This window comes from Pinus tabuliformis, chromosome 6 (genome assembly GCF_031772625.1).
Source record: "Pinus tabuliformis cultivar Carrire ecotype Pingquan chromosome 6, CPIR1, whole genome shotgun sequence".
NCBI lineage: Eukaryota > Viridiplantae > Streptophyta > Pinopsida > Pinales > Pinaceae > Pinus > Pinus tabuliformis.
This window is the reverse complement of record NC_142292.1, coordinates 548999591-549024679: the sequence shown is the minus strand read 5'-3', so window position 1 is coordinate 549024679 and position 25089 is coordinate 548999591. Positions and strand designations below refer to the sequence as shown.

Sequence of the window (25089 nt, the reverse complement as noted above, 5' to 3'; positions counted from 1 at the left end):
TCATAATACCATTGAAACAATGGCAGATGTGACAATGCTAGATACTAACCCTAAATACCAAACTGATGAACATGTTTTCAGAGATAATATGTTTATAGCTAGAATCACATACTATGAAACCATGAAACCTAAAGGTGATGGACAATGGCGAAAACAGAGGTAGGAACACTAGTCTACGCCTTTATTTAGCTAGTCAAAGCAGTTGATCCACCAACATCTACTCAACAAACAATGACAATGATAATGTTGTACCCACAACCCAAAATACAAAACCCACAAAACTCATTGAAAACCCACAAAACAACTCAACTCATTGAAAACCCACAACCCAAAACCGACAAAACTCAAAACCCACACAATTGAAGCTAAATTTCAGAAAATTAGCCAAAACCTACAAAACCCAAAACCCACACAGGTGAAGGCCCACAACCCAAAACCCACACAGCTTGCTAGATTGATTGTGAGTTTGTGGTAGAGAAGGAAGGCGAACACAAACATGTGGGAAACCATCAGATTGACATTTATCTCTCTAGAAACAATATTTTTTTCTCAATTTAGATACAGATTACAATTTGAATTGATTCAATCACCCAACATGCTCTCAGGAATCTACTTGTGTAATGAAAAATGCACAAAAGATATCACGGAAATATGACTCGACAAGAACTTATGATATTAGATTGGGGTCAGCAAACCAGGACTATGAACGTGAGATGTCGGAAGCTAAATTTCAGAAAATTAGCCAAAACCCACACAGGTGAAGGTGTTTAAAAACACATACACATGCAGAACAAAGGCACAATAATCCAATTTGGCTAAATGTGTTAAAAAACACAGGTATTCAAGCTGGTAGGACAGTGTCCTACCTTCTAGTCGTCCAGTCGTTGTTTCATCGGCTTTCTCCATGCCAGCAAGCCACAGGAACCCCAGATGCTCCAAAAATCGTAGCTCAGACTGCAACAACCTGCAAGACAACATCAAACATTGTTAGATATCCCCAAACCTACATAAAACATGTGAAATTCAACCCAAGAACTCATAAATTTACTTACAAACCTGAAAAATCCCTTTAGAGCATAAAACGACCATGTCCAACACCAAGCCGAGCTAAATCCGCCACAGGGAGGAATGCAGACGAATAATGAGCCCATACCACCAGACGGGGAAGAAAAACCAGTGGAAAAAACAAGACAAAACGAACGAACACAACCGAACAACCTCCAGCATGACCATCTCTTATGCTCCATAAACCACTACCCACATCGTTGAGGACTGTTATGGCAGTGAACGCCATTGGAGCAGGGACATGCAACTACCCGACAACGCAAATGAACAACAACAAGACCGGAACAGAAATGCATAGTGCACAAAACAACCCGCAAAGACTATGTCATAACAAACCCTTAACACAATGTTAACCTGCTGAACTGGTGGGCATGTACAAGCAACATGTGGATGCATTCGATGACCACGCGTCATACGACGGTCGAGGGTGCTAGTGTGGTGTTGGTGCGGTCCGACATGGAGGTGATCGTGTACTGGTGGCTCTCCCCTATATATTTTTCAGTGAATTTATTTTTTTAATATTTTAGGTTTTAATTTTTTGTTTTCTTCTCTTATTTTTTAATTAAATTTTAAAAAAATTAATAAAAAATTATTAGAATTAGTAAAATTTAATTATTAACACATTGTATGTATTCATATCTTCAAAATACATTACAGGAAATTATTATTCTAACGAAATCTATCATTAAATTTCAATGAAAAACTAAAATATAAAATGTTTACACTATTTTTTTTTCTTTATATCAAAGCTTTTAAAACAATGTAAGACTCACACCCTAGCACTTTTCTCTTATTCACTTTCCTTTGTTTTTTAATTGTTTGCACAAACAAAGACTGATAAAGAGAACGATGTTTACAAACAGCGAAGCTAAGAAATCTATTATACAAATGGTGCTGGGGCTAAACTAATTGGCTCATTATATAAATTTGACTAATTAAGGAAGAAGAGGAGCAGCGTTTATTAGCTCAGTTGGTCAGGGCGTCGTGCTAATAAGTTGTAGGGCGCAGGTTCGAGATCCGCATTGGCCAGATTTGATCCCTCTTTAGTCCGTTTAATTTCTATCTCTGCTTTGCTGAGGACGGGTGATCATTTTATTATATCTCGACACCTAAAATATTCCCAATATTAAATTATCTCTGCTTTGCTGAGGAGGGGTGATCATTTTATAAAAATTTCAATGTTATACTTTAAATTTTCCAATATTAAACTAGCATTTGTACCCGATGTTGCAAAGAAAACGCCGTAAGGCATAAAGTGCGGAAATCCATTCTGTATAATTTTCCAATATTAAACTAGCATTTGTACCCGATGTTGCAAAGAAAACGCCGTAAGGCATAAAGTGCGGAAATCCATTCTGTATAGTTTCTAGAGAAATCACAACGTTTCCATGAAGAGTTTCAATGATTGGTAGAAAAGATAAACATCAAACCACACAAAAATAGTCATAGTCCAGGGACGATGTGGATACACTATTTCAGAATTTATGTGTTAGATGCGACACTAAAAGAGAGTCATAGGCGAGGAAAGATGCAGATATATTCCCAATAAACATTATTTCAGAATGATATACTCCCAATAAACACTATTTCAGGATTTCTTGCATTTGATGCGACAGTACATTCGATTTCTTTGAAGGTTTTCTATGTTATGTGACCTACTGAACATAACAATTGAAAGGAATGGTCAGTAGGAGCTTTCTTTCCACCCTCCGACCTCCTCCGTTGCTGCTTCCTCACAACAATCTTCTTCTTCCTGCAATTTCCAATCACCATAATATGAAAAAACATATTTAAGTTCCTAGGATTGAAGTAATTTGATGGGAATTTATATGAAAAACACAATTACATGTTAGGGTTATGGAATCTAAATTAATTTGATAATAAATTCTGGGAATATTTTAGAATTTGAGAATATGATAGAATCTGCCTGGTCAATTTATTTGACCTGTTTCACCTTAATCTTATTTGTAATCTCTCTAAGATTCTCATATTCAACAATATTCATGGATCTTGAATATACTCAAAACCTACCATATTCATGGATCCATGAAATTCTAGAAAAGTATTTAACATTAAAGTTTAAACTTTGTATTGCTCCCTAAGATTTTCAAATTCTATTATTCATATATCTTGAATATTCTCAAAATCTACAATACATCCTTTATATCCATAGATCCTTTACATCCTTAAATCCATTAAATTCTAAAAAGATATTTAACTTTAAAAGATCTAGAAGGAATAAGTTTAAACTTTTTATTGAGATTATCTTCTTACATTTGTAAAACAAAATTTGAAAATGAAATTTATAGTGATTGGTCAATATCCAAAGCTAATATGAATCCATCCTATTACCATGCAAAAAAATGTTTCTGATATAAAGAGCCTCTGCATATATAGAATCTACCTTAATAGTGAATGTGAGGCCAACTTTTATCTCCCCACAGTAGTTCTGGTCTGGAAGGACAACATTGTAGGAAGTCGGGGGTAGGCTTCCTTCCATGAATACTCCCTCCAGGGGAATGCTGTGCACCACAATCAGAAATATAAAGATATATGATCAGAAAACAGAAATATTGAAAAACGATGAAAGACTGTAGGATCTGAAAAAATGACTGAGATCATAATGCTGGAGACTCATCTGCACCTTGCTTCCCCAACGAAGTCATCCGCGTTTCCACTATCGTTGTCCATTATTTTTAAGGTGAGTTCAGCAACCCCATCGGCTACAATGAAAACAAATTGCTCATTCCACTCGGGATTGCTACCTTTACCTGCAATTTCAGAGATCCGATCTATTAATTTTTAACTCTATATATTTTTGGGGGAAAAATTTGTGAAATCTCCCTACTTCCCCTGCATATAGAAAAGATTTGTGTAATTTCTTCTTCCCACAGATAATCCAGGGGCACTCAGTCATAACTAAGACCTCACCACGAACTCTTTCTTAAAACGATGTAACCATTTTCTCCATTGTTTGAAAAGCATTTGAACCCTGGATACCTATAAACAAACTTAAAAATTATGCGAACGGAAGAATTTTATCAGAGATTGGGGATCTATTTATCAGGGACTAGTCAGCGATGCTCTCAATAATATATGTTCTCAATACACGGCTAAAACCATAGGAATATGCATACTCAAGATAAAAACATTTATATTTTAAAGAAAGGCAAGACAAAATTTCTAGCTATCTCCCCTTACTTGTTTAGATGGGGGAGCAGAGTTATTGGTTACCTTCTACAAGAGTAAGGGCACAGGGCTTCAAGGTTGCAACATCTGATGAATCCCTCAACCTGTTGCCACGAACCTGGTATAATTCAAGTTTTTACCAAGTCATGGATACTTCAAGAAAACTAAGATGGCCAATGTTGCCATGGTCACACTTAAGCTTTACAAACTAATAATAGAACCAGTTTCACTGTACATAGCTATTTCTATCTTGACACGAACACCTATGTTGTTAATGCAAGTAGGGTCATACCATATGATATCTTGAACATAACCAGTCAATTGCAATCCACTAGCATGTCAAACAACCCCATTATTTAATGAGCTTCTGAACTACTGATTTTCTTACCTCATGGGATAAAGAATAGTTGGTCAGATGGCATGTCCCCACATTCATAGCTAATAATCGACATAAATTAAGAATACGGTCTGTGGAAATTCCCTGTTTCCATAAAAAAACATATATTAAAATCTACTGTCGAACCAAACATAACTATCCATAGGTCTGGATGCTGCAAGATTGGATTATATTCATCATAATTCTTAAAGCTGGATCGAACATCTATGACAAGACTTATGTTACCACGTACCGTCATAAGCACTGGATAATATTTTTTTATGAGATAGCGTACCTTTAAAATAACTTGAGAATCATCTGGAGTGTTCGTGATGTCTAGCACAGTAGGCAGGACTGCAAGCAACAAACGATACCATATAGTCATTGGTTGCACCATAACAATTTCTTATTTTTAAAAGCAAACGGAGACCTGTATTGATATAAAAGTACTAAGATCAGATGAACTTGTGAATAGCCAAGAAGCTGCCCACAGCTGGTCTTTGCCTTTTCAACCAATTAATGACATCGAGATTAGAGAGAACAATCATTAAAACGCAATGACAGGGCATCGGAGAGTAACCACAACACGGCCCATGCGATGCCACAGCCAAAATAATTGGAAAAAGGATACAGAGTATTTCTTGAAAAACGATACGAAGTATTTCTGGAAGATGTAAATCATAATATGACTCATCACAAATAATTTTTCTGAGATTCAGAGGAGGAGGCAGAGAAATAAAATGTTACAGATGCAATAAGCTGGGACATAGAGCTTTTGAGTGCCCAGAGAATGCAGAAACAAAGCAGAGGAATGCAATTGTTGCTCCAGCTGAGGGAGAGGCACCAGTGGCAGCAGTAACAGAAGAAGTAAATACACCAGAAAGTTGAAGAATCTCCGCAGCTCCTAACATGCGTGATTGATTGCATGTGATATATAATTACCTGTGTATTAAGGCAGCTTGGCGATGGTAAAACCTTATATGCTGTATATACGTGACTGTTTCATTATTCTGTTTGGTCGAATACGGAGTTAGTTTCATTATTCTGCGTGGTTTTCATTAGTGGTTCCTAGCTGTTTGCGCAGAGAGGGCTCTCAACTACGTGTGGTGGCCGGTTGAACTTACAAGTGCGGGCTCAAAAGAGCGTTGCTGCGGTAGATTAATGTGTGCCTAGTCTGTCTGCGGCAGACAGTTCTATTATTTAATTATGATGGCCGGGTGTGAACTCTAAACGCTGATCCGCTATTGCATACATTCATAGGGGGTTGTCCGTTGGTATTAAGGCACGATTGTATTAGAATGAAAGTGTATTAAACTGCTGTTGAATCATTTGTAGCGTAAATCCTTTAAAAAGGTTGTCACTAATAATAGATGTATAGTCCCCTTGTAAAGCCTGCGTGAAATTTTTAAATTTGCTGCCTTTGATTATAAATCAGAAAAGTTGTGGCTCGTTGGAAAAGGAATGAAGCTATCAGTTTAATGACTGATACGCCTGAAGACAATACAAGGGAAATAGAGGCGGATATTGAGGAGATTGCAGTCAAATTGGAGAGACTATCCCTAACGTCTGCACCCCCGGAGAATTGTCAAGAAAGTTCAGGAAAAGTGATGGATTTTCTTTGATGGTTTTTTTTGTTTCTGGAGTTCAATGCGTTATGAATTTCTGAATACAAAACATCAAAATTATCATCTCCAAAATGATCATTCATAGACGAACATGACTGCAACGATTTTACACCCTAAATAAAATTTGTCAATGGTATCAATCACTGTTTCTCAATCTCAATAAATCATTTATGCTTTCTTTCAGGGATGATGATGAGTGAAGTGCCAGAAAAGTTGTTTACTGTTTCAGTGATTTTTCCATTCTTTTTGTTTACTAATTGAGCAATGTTTGATATTGTGGGAGCCTTTATCACTGTTGAGGGCAATACCACATTCACTAGGCATTAAAACAACCTCTCTGCTGTCTTTCTGAGGCTGTGAAAATGGAAGCTATTGTTATTAGTTTGGGTATGGAAGTCTTTCATTAAATATTTGGATAGATTTCATTGTCAAAGAGAACCAAGACTCTTATGCTTTGGAGACAGTGTGCATTCTATGAGGCAGCGCAGTAGCAGGAACTTTGGGTATAAAATCTTTTGGGAGATGGTAATATGGTATTCTTCAGGACCTGGTTTGGGTAAACTAAGAAATTGGTGCATATCTTCTCTGTAAAAATTGTAAAACAGACTTGAGATTTTAAGAATGCATATGGATGAATATCTTTTCCAATGTGTGTAAAATGTGCTGAAATTCATTCAAATCTAAAAGATTAGGTTTAGAAGTTTTGTGTAAGGAAGTCACTTTCTGGAATTCAGTAAATGGTTACTGGGCAAAGTTGTTGATTAAATCTTCCATGTCCGAAAATAATGAAAGCAGAGGCATTAGATTCATGACTTCAGATGCCTTGGATAATCACATGGCTCAAAGAAGGGACTACGGATCAGATACGTTTTTGAATACAGCATTGCCACCTCAATAGTACCAAGGTTCACAGAAGTATTAGTCAACCTTATACTACCCGGCTGGTTCGTGGATGGTCCTCTGGCTTTCTGGTACAAAGAAGGGCAATCAGAGAATATGTTGTGGAGAGTTAAGGAAGTGGGTTCTACTGCCAATGAGTTTCTAACCAGAGCTTTGGTCAATTCTGATACCAGTAAAAGCCATGTTTGCCAAGTACTAATCTTACGAGGTGTGGTTCAACACCTTAAAAAACTTTTCCTCTATAGTCAGTTGTGTCAATTGATTTGCTCTATTATTTGAGCTGTGATTGATTCTTCTGAAGGAGGCGCTGGCAAATGGGTTTTATGCTATACACTCCAAGGCAACCTCTAAACCAGTGTTGTTGTGATAATTGACAGTCATTAGTATTGGTTTGGGCATGCACTGTTTACAGTTGTATGTGGGGAGATTTCGTTGTCTAATTACTTTATGCTTGTTCCTCAGAGTAGTTTCTCTTAAGACTAAGAGGAAGAGAATGAGTTTCAGCATGCAATATAAGATTGTAGTTTGAATGCGACATACAGTTTATTTATATAATTTCTATTCATTCTCACTTGATTGATATAATTTATCTTATGAGTGGTTTACCTTTTCCATTTGAATCTGAGATCAGATGAATCAAATGCATTAAGAAATCGTGATTTAGGTAGTTCCACGTGTCAAAAATAGCGCAAAAAGGTTCTGCCTGAAGCTGTAATAGATATAATCTGATTTTATTTTGCAGAATATTTTGAGCCTAATACCTATTATGGAGGATAAGTCAAATTTGATATATCCCCCTGGGATGCCTCTGTTGAACATATCTAGCTGCAGTGACTGAGCATAGCAGTCAAACAGCGAAAAGTGAAAACAAGAAGAAGAAAAAGACTATTAAGGAGGGAGACATTCAGATGCCTTGGGGATGATCTCACAGTAATCTAACCGTAACCTACTGCTATATGCTTATGAAAAGCTGGACTTTTCTAATGCTGTTTTCTTTTAATCAAATCATTGTTATTTCTTCATTGTAAAGGAGTTGTGTATCATGTCTTTATGATCAGTATGAATGTTATTTACTCTGGATGCTATGTTATCCACAGATGTTAATAGTTAGTAGCAAGATATTGTATTCAGTCTTTATTTTTTTTCTGTTTTTTTATGATCGAACTGCTTCCTCACATCTTCCATATATTGGAGTTACGATACGATTTTCAATTCTTCATTTTACACAATTAATTGGGTTACAAAGATTTTTAATTGGCCTCCTTTGTTACTGATTTATATCTTTTGTGTCTTCTGGGTGATATAAAAATGGAGCCTTTGTTGTCTATATAATAAATCCGTATCAGAAAGCTCAACTACAAGCTGCTAATGCATACACACCAATGATTATACACATGAACTTTTAACCCAAGAAAATCATAAGTTTGCAACTTTGTCTTTGGTTTCTTGTTCTTACATAATATAAATCTGTGAACTTCCTAGGACAGAAGTATCTTACTTATTTTTCTGGAAGATGCCCGATGTTTATAAAACTGATCCATGTGTCCCTTCTTTTTTCCTCCATCCTGTTTGCCTTTGCAAACTCTCATGTTCCTTTTCAACAGCTCTCTCTGGTTTTCCCTGCTGTAGGGTGACAATGTGAACATGGAAGAACTTCTACAAGCTGGTGTTGAGACAACGCCCAGTCAACCCAATGGCAAACTGATTAGGTTCTGATGGATGTGCAGCAATCACAAGCGGATAGACATTGCCACTGCACATATAAATCAACACAAATCCAGAATCTTGCTTAGAATTAAAGACATTGACAGACATTTCAAATCTTGAACATCTAAAATATCTCAACATAAATGGGTGCATCAAGCAGGAAACCGTGAATCCTGAAGGCCTGAGATCACTGGAAAAACTATGCATGGAATTTTGCTTAGAATTAAACACATTGACAGATCTTTCATATCTTGAACATCTTAATTTTCTCAACAAAAATGCGCGTGTCAAACTGGAAACCCTGAATCTTGAAGGTCTGAGATCACTGGAATACCTGATATAGTATTTGAATACTATATGAAAAACCAAAGCCAAAGTCAAAACCGTCAATAGCCACTGCATTGAAAAAGGAATCAGATCATTAAAAAATAAGTGAAGATCATTAAAATATATTTACAAACCATTCAAAAGAGGTTAAAAAACAGAAAGTCTAAATCAAGTGTTTGAACGCTGCAAACAAACCATTAAAAGAAAGGAAATTACGGAGCATAAAATCACAGGATGTGATGTAGCCTCTTACCTGAACAAGGAAGCTGAGAAAAGATACTCGGATAAAACTTGGCCTGAAAAACATAAATGAAAAACTAAATCCTGTTTGGATTTTGGTATTGGCAGGGTGGGGTATGCGAGCAGGCTAATGCTTCCGGGAATGCAAAAACAAAATTCAGGTTCGCAGAGGGAACTCAGTTCTACTGGTGACCATTAGATTCCAGCCATTCTCGTATGCCCAAAGGATTCTCAACACACCCAAGAAAGTTTGGATTCAGCAAAGGGCATTGAAGACTTCTGCAGAGGCATTAACCACAAAAAAATTAAGCTTGAAAACTATCTAGTGGGCTGGAGAAATTCATCAAGAAGATCTGCTCCTCAAGATTGATTTTGATAAAGTCCTACACAGATTAGAATGGTATATTACTTCAGATATGATGAGATCACTGGAATGCCTAATATAGTATCTGATATGAAAAACCAAAGCCAAATTCAAAACCATCAATAGCCACTGCATTGAAAAAGGAATCAGATCACTAAAATATAAGTGAAGATCATTAAAAGATATTTACAAACCATTCAAAAGAGGTTAAAAAATAGAAAGTCTAAATCAAGTGTTTGAACGCTGCAAACAAACCATTAAAAGAAAGGAAATTACGGAGCATAAAATCACAGGATGTGATGTAACCTCTTACCTGAACAGAGGAAGTTGAGAAAAGATACTCGGATAAAACTTGGCCTGAAAAACATAAATGAAAAACTAAATCCTGTTTGGATTTTGGTATTGGCAGGGTGGGGTATGCGAGCAGGCTAATGCTTCCGGGAATGCAAAAACAAAATTCAGGTTCGCAGAGGGAACTCAGTTCTACTGGTGACCATTAGATTCCAGCCATTCTCGTATGCCCAAAGCATTCTCAACACACCCAAGAAAGTTTGGATTCAACAAAGGGCATTGAAGACTTCTGCAGAGGCATTAACCACAAAAAAATTAAGCTTGAAAACTATCTAGTGGGCTGGAGAAATTCATCAAGAAGATCTGCTCCTCAAGATTGATTTTGATAAAGTCCTACAAAGATTAGAATGGTATATTACTTCAGATATGATGACATGGATTGGTATCCTAAGGTCAAAAAAGCAATGAGGTATAACATTGAGAACCTAACCAATCAAGTTATTCTGCAATGGTCCATCAGAAAGGGTTTTCTTTGTCCAATAAAACATTTCATCGCAGCTAATGCTCTAGGTTAGCTAGAGTCAAGTGCAAATCGAAGGAATGATCATTATCAGGTGCCTACAAGATGTTTTAAAATCTTGAACATCTTAATTTTCTCAACAAAAATGCGCGTGTCAAACTAGAAACCCTGAATCTTGAAGGTCTGAGATCACTGAGATCACTGGAATACCTGATATATTATCTGATATGAAAAACCAAAGCCAAAGTCAAAACCCATCAATATCCACTGCATTGAAAAAGGAATCAGATCATTAAAATATAAGTGAAGATCATAAAAGATATTTACAAACCATTCAAAATAGGTTAAAAAACAGAAAGTTTAAATCAAGTGTTTGAATGTTGCAAACAAACCATTAAAAGAAAGGAAATTACGGAGCATAAAATCACAGGATGTGATGTAGCCTCTTACCTGAACAGAGGAAGTTGAGAAAAGATACTCGGATAAAACTTGGCCTGAAAAACATAAATGAAAAACTAAATCCACATTGAGAATTGCAGACTCCCCAAGTTCTATGTAAAAATGCTGGTTTATGGCTTACTATGTAAGATTCCCTAAGGCTCTCCTTCGTGGAAGGTGATTGATAATCAAAATGAGTACTAAAGGTTTTCCAGGCGGGATTTGACACGGAAAAATTCGATTTACCTTCTGCCCAGCCGACCCCAAAATTGGCTCCCCTGAAATAGAGATTTCCACTAAAGATCATTATGAAGGGTTGCAGGCAGAGTATAGTCAGCCATGTTCTCAATAATATCTGTTCTCAATACACGGCTAAAACCATACGAATATGCATACTCACCGGACGCAACGCTGCTCTTCTGTTGCTGAGTTCGGCACTGGATAATGACATAGGGATCCATGTTACCTGCAACCACAGCCACATTAGAGAAAAATTAAATCAAAGATCCAACTGAACATACACCAGAACACATAATTCAGCTGTCTCATTAGCAATATTCTAATCCAAAGATTTATCAGATCGCCTAAAACGCAAGAGATCGGCTCGGATGATAATATATTACAAAGGAAATCAGTGTTTTGCAGCCCCTCGGCAGTGTTTTGCAGCCCCTCGGCGTTGACGAGCAGCAGCTCCAGAGTTCCCCTCGGCATCTTGATTCTTTTCCTTCTACCTCCTGAAGCCGATTTCCACAGATCCAGGGTCCTAGAATATAGTATTGCCGAGCGAGGGCAAGTGCACCTGGAAGTAGCATAGCGTCGAGTGAGGGCAACCGTCTATCTGTGAGGTCTCATCGTATACCCGTCTAATCAATTGGATGGATGAGATTATTTTCATCGTCTAACAATTAAATCAAAGGCTCAGACATGTACACGTAACCCAAGAGGAAAGTTGATTTCAAAGGGAAACGCCTTATGGCGTAATTATAAATATAATTTACTTTTAACCATTATGAATAAAATTAAATACATACAAACATAATTCATCATTTTTTTTTTTCTAAATGATTTTATCCGTCTGCCTTTCTTCTCTTATTTTCCTCTCTTGCATTTTTTCTTGTCTCTTTCATTTTGAAGTTGACACGGTCATCCATCATTATCATGCTTTTATTGTAAATATATCCTCTACACTTTCATATAAAATTGGTTGCCTCATTCCTTATAAATTTTTAATTTTGAAAACAAACAAATATTTTGTTATTGTTTGTCTAAAAGGTGAAGGTTTTTTTATACTCAAATTCTATAACTTATTTTAGGGGTGGCAGGAATAGGAGGTAATTTTTTGCTCTGAGAATCAAGAAAAAAATAGGTATGTTTGGGGTTTATGTCACACTTCCAACAACGTTATTAAACCTATGCCTTATATCAGTGTTTGGGGCAAATTGTGAATTTGGGAATTCAAGAGGTGATTGTTTTTGCTAATTCTTGAATATAATTCACCATTTATATTCGGCATCTCTCCCCTCAAATACAAAGTTAAATTAGATTTTCAAGCGGATTTGTCAGTTGTATCAGTCTATCCCCAAGAAGAATGTCTCCATGTTCTCAAATCAAACAACTCCAAGGTTTATCACATGGGTAATTTGGGGTCAAAGCTAAAGCAAAGTGAACTTTCATGGCAGGGGCAAAAGGGGTATGTCCCCCTTCCTTAATGGCTAATCAAGAGATTTAGAAATCAAAGCAGAGGAATAATTCCTCATGGTTTAATGTAACATTTTGATGCTTTGTAAATTTTGGTTTTATTAGGTCAGTGTTGGCAAATGTATAAGTGGAGTACTGTAGATATTGTAGTGTTTTGTTCAAAAGCTTCAAGGTTAGAATCATATAGATGGTCGTTGATACATACCTCATTCTCACCATGTCCATTGGTTTCAACTTGCTTATGTAAATCATGTATCTAAGCTAAGAGTCTTTTAATATAATAGTTATTCTCAGTTTTTTGTTAAAAGAGAAATTCTACAACTCATTTTCTCCTTGTCCTTTATAGAGTTTTGTGAACACACAACTTGAATTATACAAATTTAGGGACACGTCTCAATATGAAAATAATGTTCTATTCAAAATTATAAAAGTCTAGAGACACATTGATCCAGATTTATATAGGAACAAAATGAAATAATGATTTAAACAAAAACACATAGCCAACATTTAAGGGGGTCTCCCCGATATGCGGTCCCAATTACACCTCACATAGTTTCGTATATGAGACCCATTTGGAATGCGGTTCAATGGTCATCTACTTAAAGATTTTCCTTGGCTTTAGCTATCAGCAAGAGAGAGTATCACATATGTGCCTTCAAAAGGCAAACAAGTGTGCTTGGTGAATGTTTAGTTGTAGGTGCATCAAGGTTCTTCTACTATAGAGGGGGGAGAAAGTGATCCTCTAAGAGAGAGGTAATAGTACCACCCTAATAAAGAGACACATAAACATGAATGTTTCATCTAACATCCAGCGGAATAGTCCACAAAGACACGACGGTCGTTATAACCATTACAACACATTCTCAATAGAATAAGTACTAAAATAACTGACATAGTTCAATTACCTTAGTACTAGTGGAAGCAAACATGAATCATAAACATTTACAGAAAAGTCTTACAAACATTGATAATCTGTGTATGAAAACGTGTTGGCCATCAGGCTTCAAATATTAAGTAAAAGTCCCAAGATGCATGAATACAACGAACATCACTTGCTCCAATAGTGGAGTGTTGGAGCCACTACTTGCTCCTCAAAAGTACTAACTTATCTCTCTTATGCTTTATGGGAGACGTCAAAGTTAAAATTCTATCACATGACAAATAAGGATCTATTTATAACCTGAGGAGTGACTTTTCATATCCTCGTGACTCTTGACTTTCTAACTTCTAGTGACCTTTAGACTTCTACAACATTTGGAGTTCCAAATGACTTTTGGAATTACATATTACTTTTGGTATTACATGTCCTTTAGACTTCCATGACTCTTGAGTTTATACATGACTCTTGGACTTCTACTTGTTTTTCCTTTACAATGATTACAATATTACATCTTGACTTCCACACCATCATATGATGAAACTAGACATGTTACTATCTTGGATGACTGGGACTGACAATGGCTAATGACATGGATCTGCTTCAGTGATGACATAGTTGGCACTGCATATGTTCTTTGTTCTTCTTCCGACCATAGTGCTTCCACCCTCCAAAGGGTCTTCAATCTTGGAGTCTTTAGGGTGCTTCGATCATCAAGTTTCAAGTGTGTTCTTAGTTCTTTTCGTGCTTCCTTTGTTTATCCTCTTTGCCCGATCTTCCTTGTGTGTGATTTCCATGAGGTCCCTGGAATACCTATTTCTACAATCACTCATGACAAGCAACTATTAGTCTGAAAATCTCCTACTTTACCATGTTTTATGCATGTTTTCTTTTTTATGCCTTTTCGGTGCACTTAAAATGGTCAAAGAAGCTTTAAGGCACAAGGGCACACTCTGAAAGGCTAAAGGATTGGGGAGGAGGAGCTTCAAGGCTTCAGTATGCATTCATGCACCCAAAGGAAGGAAGTAGTCAAGGAAAGGCGCATGTCGCAAGTCCGAAGAATGAAGGGGAAGGTTGTTGGGTGTGTGTTATATTCTTTCCACAACTAATCACACGTGCAGGGGGGTGACAACTGCCCCTGTTCCTTGTACGGGGTGCAGTAGGGGAGTCATAGGGGGAGCATATCCCCCCTTGTCAAGGGGTTTCAGGGGGGCAGTAGCCCCCCTATATGGAGTTTGGGGAAACACCCTGGGAAAAAAAAATTGGACCCTATATTAGGTGGGCAGACCTATCTATGGCTTTGTGCATGGGTTTTGCACATCGTTTTGGGCATGATGGTTTTCTACCCATGGTATTTTGTAGATCAAGTCAAGGGAACCACGATTATGTTCTAAGCCAAGGTTAATGGATTGGAGTTTATGAATGCTTCGACATGTATATATATGTATTGTAACATTGAAAGGAACATAATGAAAAAAGCAATCTGGTAGTCCTAGTTTTGGGATCTAGGGGAAATCTTTGTGTATTTATTTTATATTCTTTTCATTGTACATTTTTTTTTAAGAATTCGTTTGCAAGTAATTTATGTACAGGGTTAAAACCTACAAAGGCTTCAGGCTTCCCAAGTGTGCTATGCACTCAAGGGAGAGAAGGAGGGCACACTCTCGAAGGATGAAGGCTGAGGCTTTGTGCCTTCGAGGTGCACTCATGCGCTCAATAGGCCTTAGGAAGGGTGCAGGGCGCACTCTTGAAAGATGAAGGTCGGGACTTCGTGCCTTCAGCGTGCGCTAGTGCGCTCAAGCAGTTCAGGAGGGTGCATGTCACATAGGGGAAGGTCGAAGGATTAAGCTTCGGGTCTTCGAGATGTACCAGCACTCTCAAGGAGGGTGCACTTTTTTGAGTCAAAGGAGTACACTCAAGGAAGGCTTAGTCATTTTGGAGGGTGCAGTTCAAAACAGGGAAGGGGGTTCGTGCTTTTGGAATGCACCCATCCCTCCAAGAGGGTGCAGGAAACACTTCTTAACAATCAAGGGTCTCCCATCAAGGCTTCAGGGTGCACTCATGTGCTCTTGGCCTTAATGGGTTTATTTTGCAAGCAAAATTTGTCTAATTCTGGATGATTGGTCAAGGGGTGAGCCAGATGAGTTCTAGACATAAAACCAAATGTGACACATACTAACTCATCGAGAAAACTTAGAAAAAATTTATCAATTCTAAATATACATCAAAATGCCACTTTATACACATTCCCTGAGTACAAGTAGTGAAGTGTGTGTGACTGCGACCTGAAAGTGTCGTTTTACAATAACAAAGGTGTTATGATCATGAAATTAATATAAGGATGTTCTAATCAATGCGACGACACTTGAGAACATTCAAGAACACTTGCAACATATCAAAAAATACAAAATGACACTTGATATGACGATGAAGTGGGCTCCAAAATTCAAATGTAGTGAAATTTTGGAGGGTGTTGTAGCAGTGACAACACTTGGTGACACACTGGGTGGACTTCATCTTCTCTATTCGGGAATAGATTTCAGTTAAGGGTCATACCTTCAGGAATTATTTATTGCCCCAAGTTCCCCCTTTCGACTCGGTTTCATACATAGCACCTTCTCTTTTCTCTACTTGGTTGAACTCACACAAAGATACATTATATCACAATCGGTTCAATTTAGGAAAGGGTAATGTGCACAGCGAGTTTATAATATTTAGAGTATAGAGTTTTCATATCTGGTGTTTCTCCGCTTCCAGTAGGCCTGGAGAGTACCCCGACAGAGTCACTTGAAGAGCACAAACATTGCTTCACTGTCAGCGAGCCTGGATAGTACCCAAGTGAATTCGCTTGCTTCACCTCCCTGTGCAGGAAGCCTTTCTCTTCTTTTACCCTTTATTTATTTATTTAATAGAACTATGCATCAACACTTATTATTTTCAATGGTTGGAAGAGGGATCTCGACTTATTGAGAGCTAAGGAGGTTTCCCCTTAAGATAAGTATTTTAAGACCTTTGATTTAGGTTTGTTGGCTTTATATTTTCCTCTTATCCCTTCTTTACTAGATTGGACAAAGCGTTAACACACAAGTAGACATATACCAAGTTGATAAGTTCAGGTGCTAGCATAAGCATGGATCTAATAGGTTCCCTCAAGGTTCTCTTATTGGACGAATCATATTTTCCATCTGGACTTACCTCAACCTATGGCATTTTCCCAAACAAAGAAGGAGAATAAATAGAAATTTAAGCGTTGTCATTGTCATGCTTCTCTTTGATTTCACTACAAAGTCTTTGGGCCATGCACTTTACACAGAAGTATTATTTATGTACAATGACCAAAAATACGACACGACACGATGTGGCTACATAACAGACACACAACCGACCCAGACAAAAGGAAAAGAAAATGAAAAATAATATGTACAGGAAGTGTGGCTCGTTTCTACTGAAAAGAATGCTCAAGGTCTCGACGATTTACGAAAGGGGGTCAATCCTCCTATCCAAATATTTTAGCTTGAAGGCATTATGGCCGAGCCTCCCTTCTATTGAGAATGGTCTAATCCATAATGGATGGAACTTAGTGTGTTTACCTTTGTCTTCATGAGGTTTATCACATTTCAGAACTAGGTCGCCCACATCAAAATTGTTTGCCCCTACGGATTTTTATCGAACCAGCGCTTTACATGGTGTTGATGTACGGAAAATCAGTCTTTGGATTTGAGTCTCTCTTCCTCGGGTTTGAGTAAAGTGTTTATTCTGCTCTAAATGAGTAAGTAAGGTTTTCCTTGTGACTATTAGGAGAGCTGCAAGATTGGGAGATACAGGTTCGAGGGAACAATAGCTTCTTTACCATACACTAGAAAGTATGGTGAGGTTTCCAAGGAACGCTTTGGAGTTATGTGGTTGGCCCAAAGTGCATTAGTCAAAGTAGTATGTCAGTTCTTCTATTTAAAGAAAATGGTCTCCTTAATTATGCAAATAAGATTTTTATTTGTTGACTCGACCAGCCTAGGGATAATAATTATATGCATGCTTTAAAACAATCCCATTTTCTAATGCAAAATCATAAATTCTTAATAATGAAAATTACATTGCATTATCAAAAACAAGTGACGTAGGAATGCTAAACCTAGTTATAATATTTTGTTGTAGAGAATGAATGACTTCCTGGTCATTTACTTGTCTGAGAGTAATTGCTTCTGACCACTGGGTGAAGTAATCTGTAGTAGTAAGGATATATTGGTGTTTCTTTGACCAATGGGGAAAAATCTCTCTGATAACATCAAGGCCCCACTATTGGAATGGTTCTTCAACTGCTACTAGGAGTAGTGGGGTGGTTGACCTTTGATCACGACCGACGCATTTTTGACAAGCTTGGCACTTGCAAACATAGGGATGTGCATCTTTGAAAAGAGTGGGCCAATAAAAACCAGTCGTCATAACTTTGTGTGTCGTAGTGTTTCCCACGTAGTTTCCACCTGTTAGTCCATCATGTAAGTCCTTAAGGACCTTCTCTGTATCTTGAGGCTCAATATGCCTTAGCAGAACTGCATTGTGATGCTTCTGAATGATACGATAGAGCCTTTAAATGAATTGACATTTTTTGTTTGTTCGATAAGTGCGAGGGAAAGATGCCATATTCCAAAAACTTCCATACATCTACGTACCAAGGCGCTATGGACGCGGACTTGGGAATGTGTTCAATATTGTACATTTCTATTTCCTGCTCCCATCCGGAAAGATATTTTTTGGGAGTGTCCTTTATTTCGGATACTAGTCTGTATAGGCCATGACCCTTTATAGTATGAACAGGTTTGAATTCCAGATCATATTCTTGAAGACAGGTCATCCAGCTCTTGTTGTACAAGCTGGGTTCTCACTATTGGATGAGGTACGAATACAATTGTATGTGATTTAATAAGCAAATAGGGCCTAAAATACTTCACTACCTTGTATATTGCATACACTTATTTTTCAATGGCAGGGTAATTTAATTATGGGCCTTGTAGGACAACGCTCATAAAAGAAATAGGCTGCTCATTTCCTTCACTATCCTTTTGAGTTAATACAATGACAATTGATAAATCTGAAGCAAATGTGTAGAGCGGGAAATCTTTTCCATAGTTTGGACTGAATAGTGCAGATACATCGGCTATAGCATGTTTGATTTGAGCAAAAGCGTCTTTCTCCCATTTGTCCCATCTATATATTGCATCTTTCTTGATCATCTCCTATATAGGTTTGACTATTTGTGTGTAATCAAAGATGAATTTTCTGAGGAAATTGATTTTTCCCAAGAAAGCCTACATGGCTTTCTTGTTCACTGTAAACGTGATCTATGTGATAACCTTGACCATTTTGGGGTCAATCCTGATATCTCTCTTCGCTATGATGTGCCCTAGTAGAATCCCTTTGGACACACCAAAGACGCTCTTCTTAGGATTAAGAAAAATCCCATACTTCTGACACCGCTCAAATATATTCTTTAGATGGCATACATGATCAGACCTTTTCTTTGAAAACATAGTAACATCATCTAAATAACCAATAACATTTTGACCTATAAGGCCATGAAAGTCGATTTCCATCGCTATTTGAAAAGTTTCATCGGCATTAATCAGTCCAAATGGCATTCTCTTAAAAGCGAACAGTCCCCATTTGGTCTAGAATGTAGTCTTAAATCTGTTTGGTTCTACTACTAGCACTTGATTATACCCTAAAAATCCATCTAGTAGCGAAAACATTTTAGACCCAAATACTATCTGGAGTATCTACTCGATGGATGGCACTGGATAGTTATCTTTGTTAAAAGGCCGGTTAAGGTTTTAGAAATCAACACATAAGCATATTTCACCAAATTTCTTTCTAACAGAGACCAAGTTGGAAACCCACGTATAATGTCTAATTTTGAAGATGATCTGGGCATCCAACAACTTTCTAAATTCCTTCTGAATGAGGGTCTCTAGTGTTGGATGGACTTTTCATAGTTTCTACTAGAATGGTTTCAACCCTTATTTTATAGTAATTACGTGTTGGATGATACAAGTGTCATAGGTCTTTAAATTTTCGTATGTCCATGTGAACACGTCCCGATACTGCTTGAATAGGATAATAAACACTTTTCATTCCTACAGGGAACCACAGGTACCGAGGTTCACATATTTAGGATCTTGTGGGGTTCCAAGGTTGACTTGTTTAGATGCGAGCTTCGAATTATAAGCCTTTTCATTAGTAGGTCCTCTAAATCGATTATGCAAGTCATATAATTTCTTTAGGGACACCACACCTTTTGGCATAGTGTTTCCTTTTGAAGCCTAGGATGCTTCTTGCAGAGCCTGCTCATTCTCTTCCTCCTGTATGGAGGCATCTTTGAATACATCAACATTCGCCATAAAGTGTAGTATTTTTTGGTCATCATTGAAAATGTGTAGATTAGTAACATTGTCGAGTACAAATGATTTTTATAACATTTCAATAGAGAAACCATTTTTCAATGGCAACATCTTAGCAGCAGCATTCACTAGTGTATCTGTTGTTGCATTTCTAACTCGAGGAACAGAAACAATATTGAAATATTTGAAATTATTTATCAAATTCCATACCTCCTGCTGATATTTTTTTAGATGAGTTGAAACACGGTGTGTAGTATCTCGTACCTAATGAGTGACTACCTCAGAGTCACAAATTACCTTTAGGAGCTCTACCTTCAAGTCTATAGCTTTCTTTAATCCAAGTATGAGTGCTTCATATTCTGCAATATTATTAGTGCACTCTGACTCCAGACGACATGAAAGTATATGTTTCTTGTTATGCAGGTTTGTGAGGACACAACCAGCTCTAGAACCATCCCGCGTCTTAGAACCATCAAAATAAAGAGTCCAAAATTTGCAAGTGATGAAGTTATTTCCTGTATTACTATTTCTACTAATACTAGCATTACTACTATTATGCACATCTATATTGCATAGTTCATTTGAAACATATAGAGAACAAGGGATGAGTTCCAATTGTGTATCTCATGGAATGGGGGATGGTTGTGCAAGGTAACACCCAAGGTCAGTTTCTAGAAAGCAGTTCCCGAAAATTAAGTCTTCGAAAGCAACATGCTCATTTTTCCCTTTGAAAGGTGTAACAGTGTGTTTCATGTAAGGTTATGATTCCACTCGGATTTGGTTATTCTTGCCCCTGTATGGAATCCATAAATGTGACCAATTGGTATAAAAATACCCTTGTCATTTTCTTGACTAGTCTCTACTTAGAAAACATCGTAGGCTTCCAGGATGTCCACAATCACTATGTTTATACATTGGTGAATTCATTGAGCAGATGATAAGCGAATAATAATGTTTTTGATTTCACCAATAGCTTGGAAAAGATACCTATCCAACTGAATAATTTGTGCATCGGTCTTATCCCAATTTGAATTGATTTTCTTGGCAACATATAATGGCATTACATGTATGGATGCACTAGAATCAACTAAATGACTGTGAACATTATAATTAAAAATTTCAGAAGTCAATAGGAATGGAGGGAAAAGAGTATTAACTTCTAATGTTAGAGCATTAACAACTGATTCCAGGGGACTAGAAGACTTACCAGAGACCTTGTCAAAAGAAGAAGCATTACCACCTAATGAGGATTGGGCAAGGGTTGGGACAAGCAGTTCCCACTGGCTTGTTAACCTTGTAAACTCAAAGATATATTTGCGCAAGCTTTTTTAATATCTTCCATGAGCTCACAATAGGCATTGTCAAAGTATCCGGAGGGGTAACTTTTTTTTCCTCTTCCGGAAAGGTAGACTTGATTTTACTGGAGATGAAAGTGTTCTTTGTTGTGGTAGCATCTCCAAACTTATTATGAGTCTGGCTGAAGGGCGGTGTGAATTTTCTTAAGAAATGTTCCTTAAATTTTTTCCTAGTTAGCTCTTGTTCAGGAATGAGCCCTTGACTTCTCAACTTGTATCAATTGTTTTTCTTCTAAGTCGGGGCCTCATTCAGTGGTGGTTCCTTAGCATTTTTCTTCTCAGTAGTGAACACACAACTAAAAGTATTTACGACATGTTTGACACCTATAATTTCTTCAACCGAAGTGAATTCTTATTTTTCTTATGTTTGCTCAGTCTGCTCATCTAAAAGTACTGAGTCAATAATATGCACAGCCAGAGAATTCATTCTATGACTCCATTGTGGGAATGTCTTTTCTGAATGATATTCTTGATGAAAAGAATAGTATTGGTCCATGGCCATGCTTTCAACATTCAACATGACATTCGAGCTCTGTGCAGACTTAGTCGGATGATTATTGTTGTTGTTGCTATTCCTTCTTAGGAAGTTTAATTTTGGGGGCTTGCTATTGACAGTGGTCTCACTTGTCCTTTGTTTCAATTCTGCCAATTAATTGGACAGATTCTTGATAGTTCGGGTCAATCTTTCCAGATCAATAGCTTATTTATCCTTGGCCTTGCTTGAAGAGGCCTAAGACCTTTTGCATGTATCCTTGGATTCTTTAGTTGATTCATCGTCTAAAATGACTTTGATTGCATGCAAGTCCTTCTCAACAACAATGGCTTCTTAGAAATTTTGTGCCAAAGTTTCTTTCGTAGCTAGACACTTTACGAATTATGAAATGCTCATCAGCAAGGCAGACGTATAGAAATCAATTGTGGTGGAGGCATGAGGTATCGTATCCAGAGGAAATTGGTTCAATATCCAATTAAACCTCTAATTAAAATTCTTGACCTTTTCTTTTTCCCCCATCTTCATATTCTCTAACTCTTTTAATAACATGACTAGGTTTTTGTCATCAGCGAACTTTTCCAGGAACAACCTTCTAAACCCCCCTCCAATTTTGAATTGAATTCACAGGAAGACTATGATACCAAGTAGTTTCTCTGCCATCTAATATACAAGGAAAGAGTTTGCATGAAAGATCGTCAGAACATACCTCGATCATTTGCAAGTGTAGATACAAGTTATCCAAATGGTCTTTCGCTTTGATCACCTTATTAGGGTCATATTTCATTAACAACTTTTCTGGGGTTCTTAGCATCTTATGTAAAATACCTGGAAGGGCAAGTGTGCCCTGAGTCATCCAATCCAAACCTTGGTCCACCATGTTGGGCCTTAGTTTTGGTCTTATTTTTGCTCTAAGAAACTTACTAATCCATCTATTTTCCACCCATTTTCCCTTCATTCATCCCATTTTGATGTATATTTGATATCCATTCAGGTATTTAATTTTAATTTTTCAATTTCTAAAGTTTTTATGAAAGTTTGGTTTTAAGTGCAAAATTGGCAGATTCAGAAATTCCTGTAATAACTCTATGGTTGATGTGGTTGCAGGACACTTGGGCATGAATTGAATGCATGGATGGACAGCTTGGGAACTAGGACTAAGCCAGCTATGCTTAGTTCGAACAGAACAAGCTTTATTAGGCCCATTTGGTGCTAGTCAATCATGACTAGTCATTCAGAAATCCCATATTTCTTGGGATGGAAGTAATGAATTCGACTTAGATAGATGGATGAGAGTAGATGGGTTTTTTTGAGTGAATATAGATCAGTTTTTTTCATGAGACTTCTTATTTAAGAGCCAAGACTTTGATGGCTTATGTATTGACTTATTATACTTTTATGCTGAGACACTTTTGGATTGGAGAGTTAATTTGAAGACTTGTGTTATTATTATTTTGCTGTTCAATGCTATGGATGTGTGATTGAATTTGAGCTTTTGATATCACCTCTCAAGTGTGCAAGGCAAGGGTGGAGGGCCCCCATTCCAAGCTAAGTACACTTCCTTGTTAACTAGTTTTATTTCTTGTAATCTGGTTATTGTAGAACTGGTTTTTCAAAGATTTATTTCAGATTGCTTTATGGTTAATGCATGGTGATTGATTTCATTAGTTCTTAGCTTATTCATCACTTTATTAAGTTGGAAAAACAAGTGTTCAAGTTGAGCATCCCTTCTACTAAAATGATGAATTAAAACTAGTTTCCCTTGATTGCATGCAAGTAGTTTCTTTATGTGATTTTGGTATTGAGATGAATGAATTATGATGAAATACCTTATGTGTCTCTTAAGTTAGGAGCTTCTTTCATTAATAATTTATCCATCTTAAGTTCTTGGTTTTAATCTCTGATTCATTAAGTGGTAATTGAGGCAAAAGTGGACTTCTTGAGTCAAGAACCATTTCAATATTTTTCCTCTTTTTAAACTAATTGAATTAGATTTGTAGGATGTATTGCTTTAAGCTTTTGAATAACTTATCTTTCAAGGTTTGATTACATCTGATCTTCACATATAGTGAACTTGCCTCAAAGCATAAACAACCGGGATTGATAAGAAATAATTGTGTTAATTTCGGTAAACAAATTAGCTCAACACACCATGTTCTTGTCTCTATGCTCCTCCTCTTCTTCAGAATCTGAGGATTCTTCTCCATGAACGCCTAACCCATGGAAAGTGTCATATAAGAGCACAACGTTGTCCACATCCACCCTGTTGTAAGATGGAGGTTTCTCTAGTATTTTTGTGTTGTCTGCAGACTTCGCTAATTTTTCAAGGGTAGCGAAAACTAAATCTTCAATTGTAGAAACCATTATCCTTATAGGAGTTGTTTCTTTCTTCTTTGGAAAATAAGGAAGATTATGTGCTCTAGGGATTAATCCAATAGCCTTCGCAAAGCGATGGGTTATAGGCTGAATTTCCTAGATGTGCTCATAGGAAACTTCACAAGTTTGTTCCGGGTTAGGCTGAGAAGATCCACCTACTTCAGGAATATGAGTAGGAGAGATATTGGGAATTTTTTTCCATGTCTAGAAGAAGTATGATGTGGGTGGGTTGAGTTATTAGCTATAAAAATCTGGCTGCCCTCCTTCTAGAGCTAGATATGTTAACAGTGTTGGACCTGTCAACATTCAAAGGGGTCTCCCCTATATGCGGTCTCAATTAGACCTCACACCGTTTCATAGAGGAGCCCCATCCAGAATATGGACCAACTGTCATCTACTTAAATATCTGCCTTCGATTTAGCTGTCAGCAAGTGAGAGAATCACATATGTGCCTTCGAAAAGCAAGCAAGTGTGCTTAGCAAATGTTCGGTTGTAGGTGCATCAAGGTTCTTGTACTACAGAGGGGGGAGAAAGTGAGCCTCTAATAGAGAGGTAATAGTACCACCCTAATAAAGACACATATAAATAGGAATTTTTTGTCTAACATCCAATAGAATAGTCCACAAAGACGTGACGATCATTATAACCATTACAACACATTCTCAATAGGATAACCACTAAAATAATCGAAATAGTTCAACTACCTTAGTACTGGTGAAAGTAAACATGAATCATAAACATTCATAGAATAGTATTATAAACATTGATCATCCATGTATGAAAACATGTTGGCCATCAGGCTTCAAATATTAAGTAAAAGTCCCAATATGCATGAATACAATGAACATCACTTGCTCCA

The 25089-nt window shown here is 37.2% G+C and overlaps 1 protein-coding gene and 1 long non-coding RNA gene across 2 annotated transcripts; both read right to left on the bottom strand.

Moving 5' to 3' along the window:
• Positions 1-2591: 2591 nt before the first annotated feature.
• Positions 2592-9176, bottom strand: LOC149259691 (uncharacterized). The gene is made up of 7 exons (XM_089418969.1): positions 8654-9176; positions 4926-4984; positions 4643-4735; positions 4300-4372; positions 3710-3836; positions 3470-3587; positions 2592-2818 (listed from the first exon to the last, which is right to left on the bottom strand). The coding sequence occupies exons 1-7, from the start codon at positions 8799-8801 to the stop codon at positions 2750-2752; spliced, it is 687 nt and encodes a 228-aa protein (XP_089275095.1). The 5' UTR covers positions 8802-9176; the 3' UTR covers positions 2592-2749.
• Positions 9177-11016: 1840 nt separating this feature from the next.
• LOC149259690 (uncharacterized) lies at positions 11017-11676 on the bottom strand. Its single transcript, XR_016257800.1, has 3 exons — positions 11443-11676; positions 11289-11320; positions 11017-11098 (listed from the first exon to the last, which is right to left on the bottom strand). It is a non-coding gene; the product is annotated as an uncharacterized LOC149259690 (long non-coding RNA).
• Positions 11677-25089: the final 13413 nt, after the last annotated feature.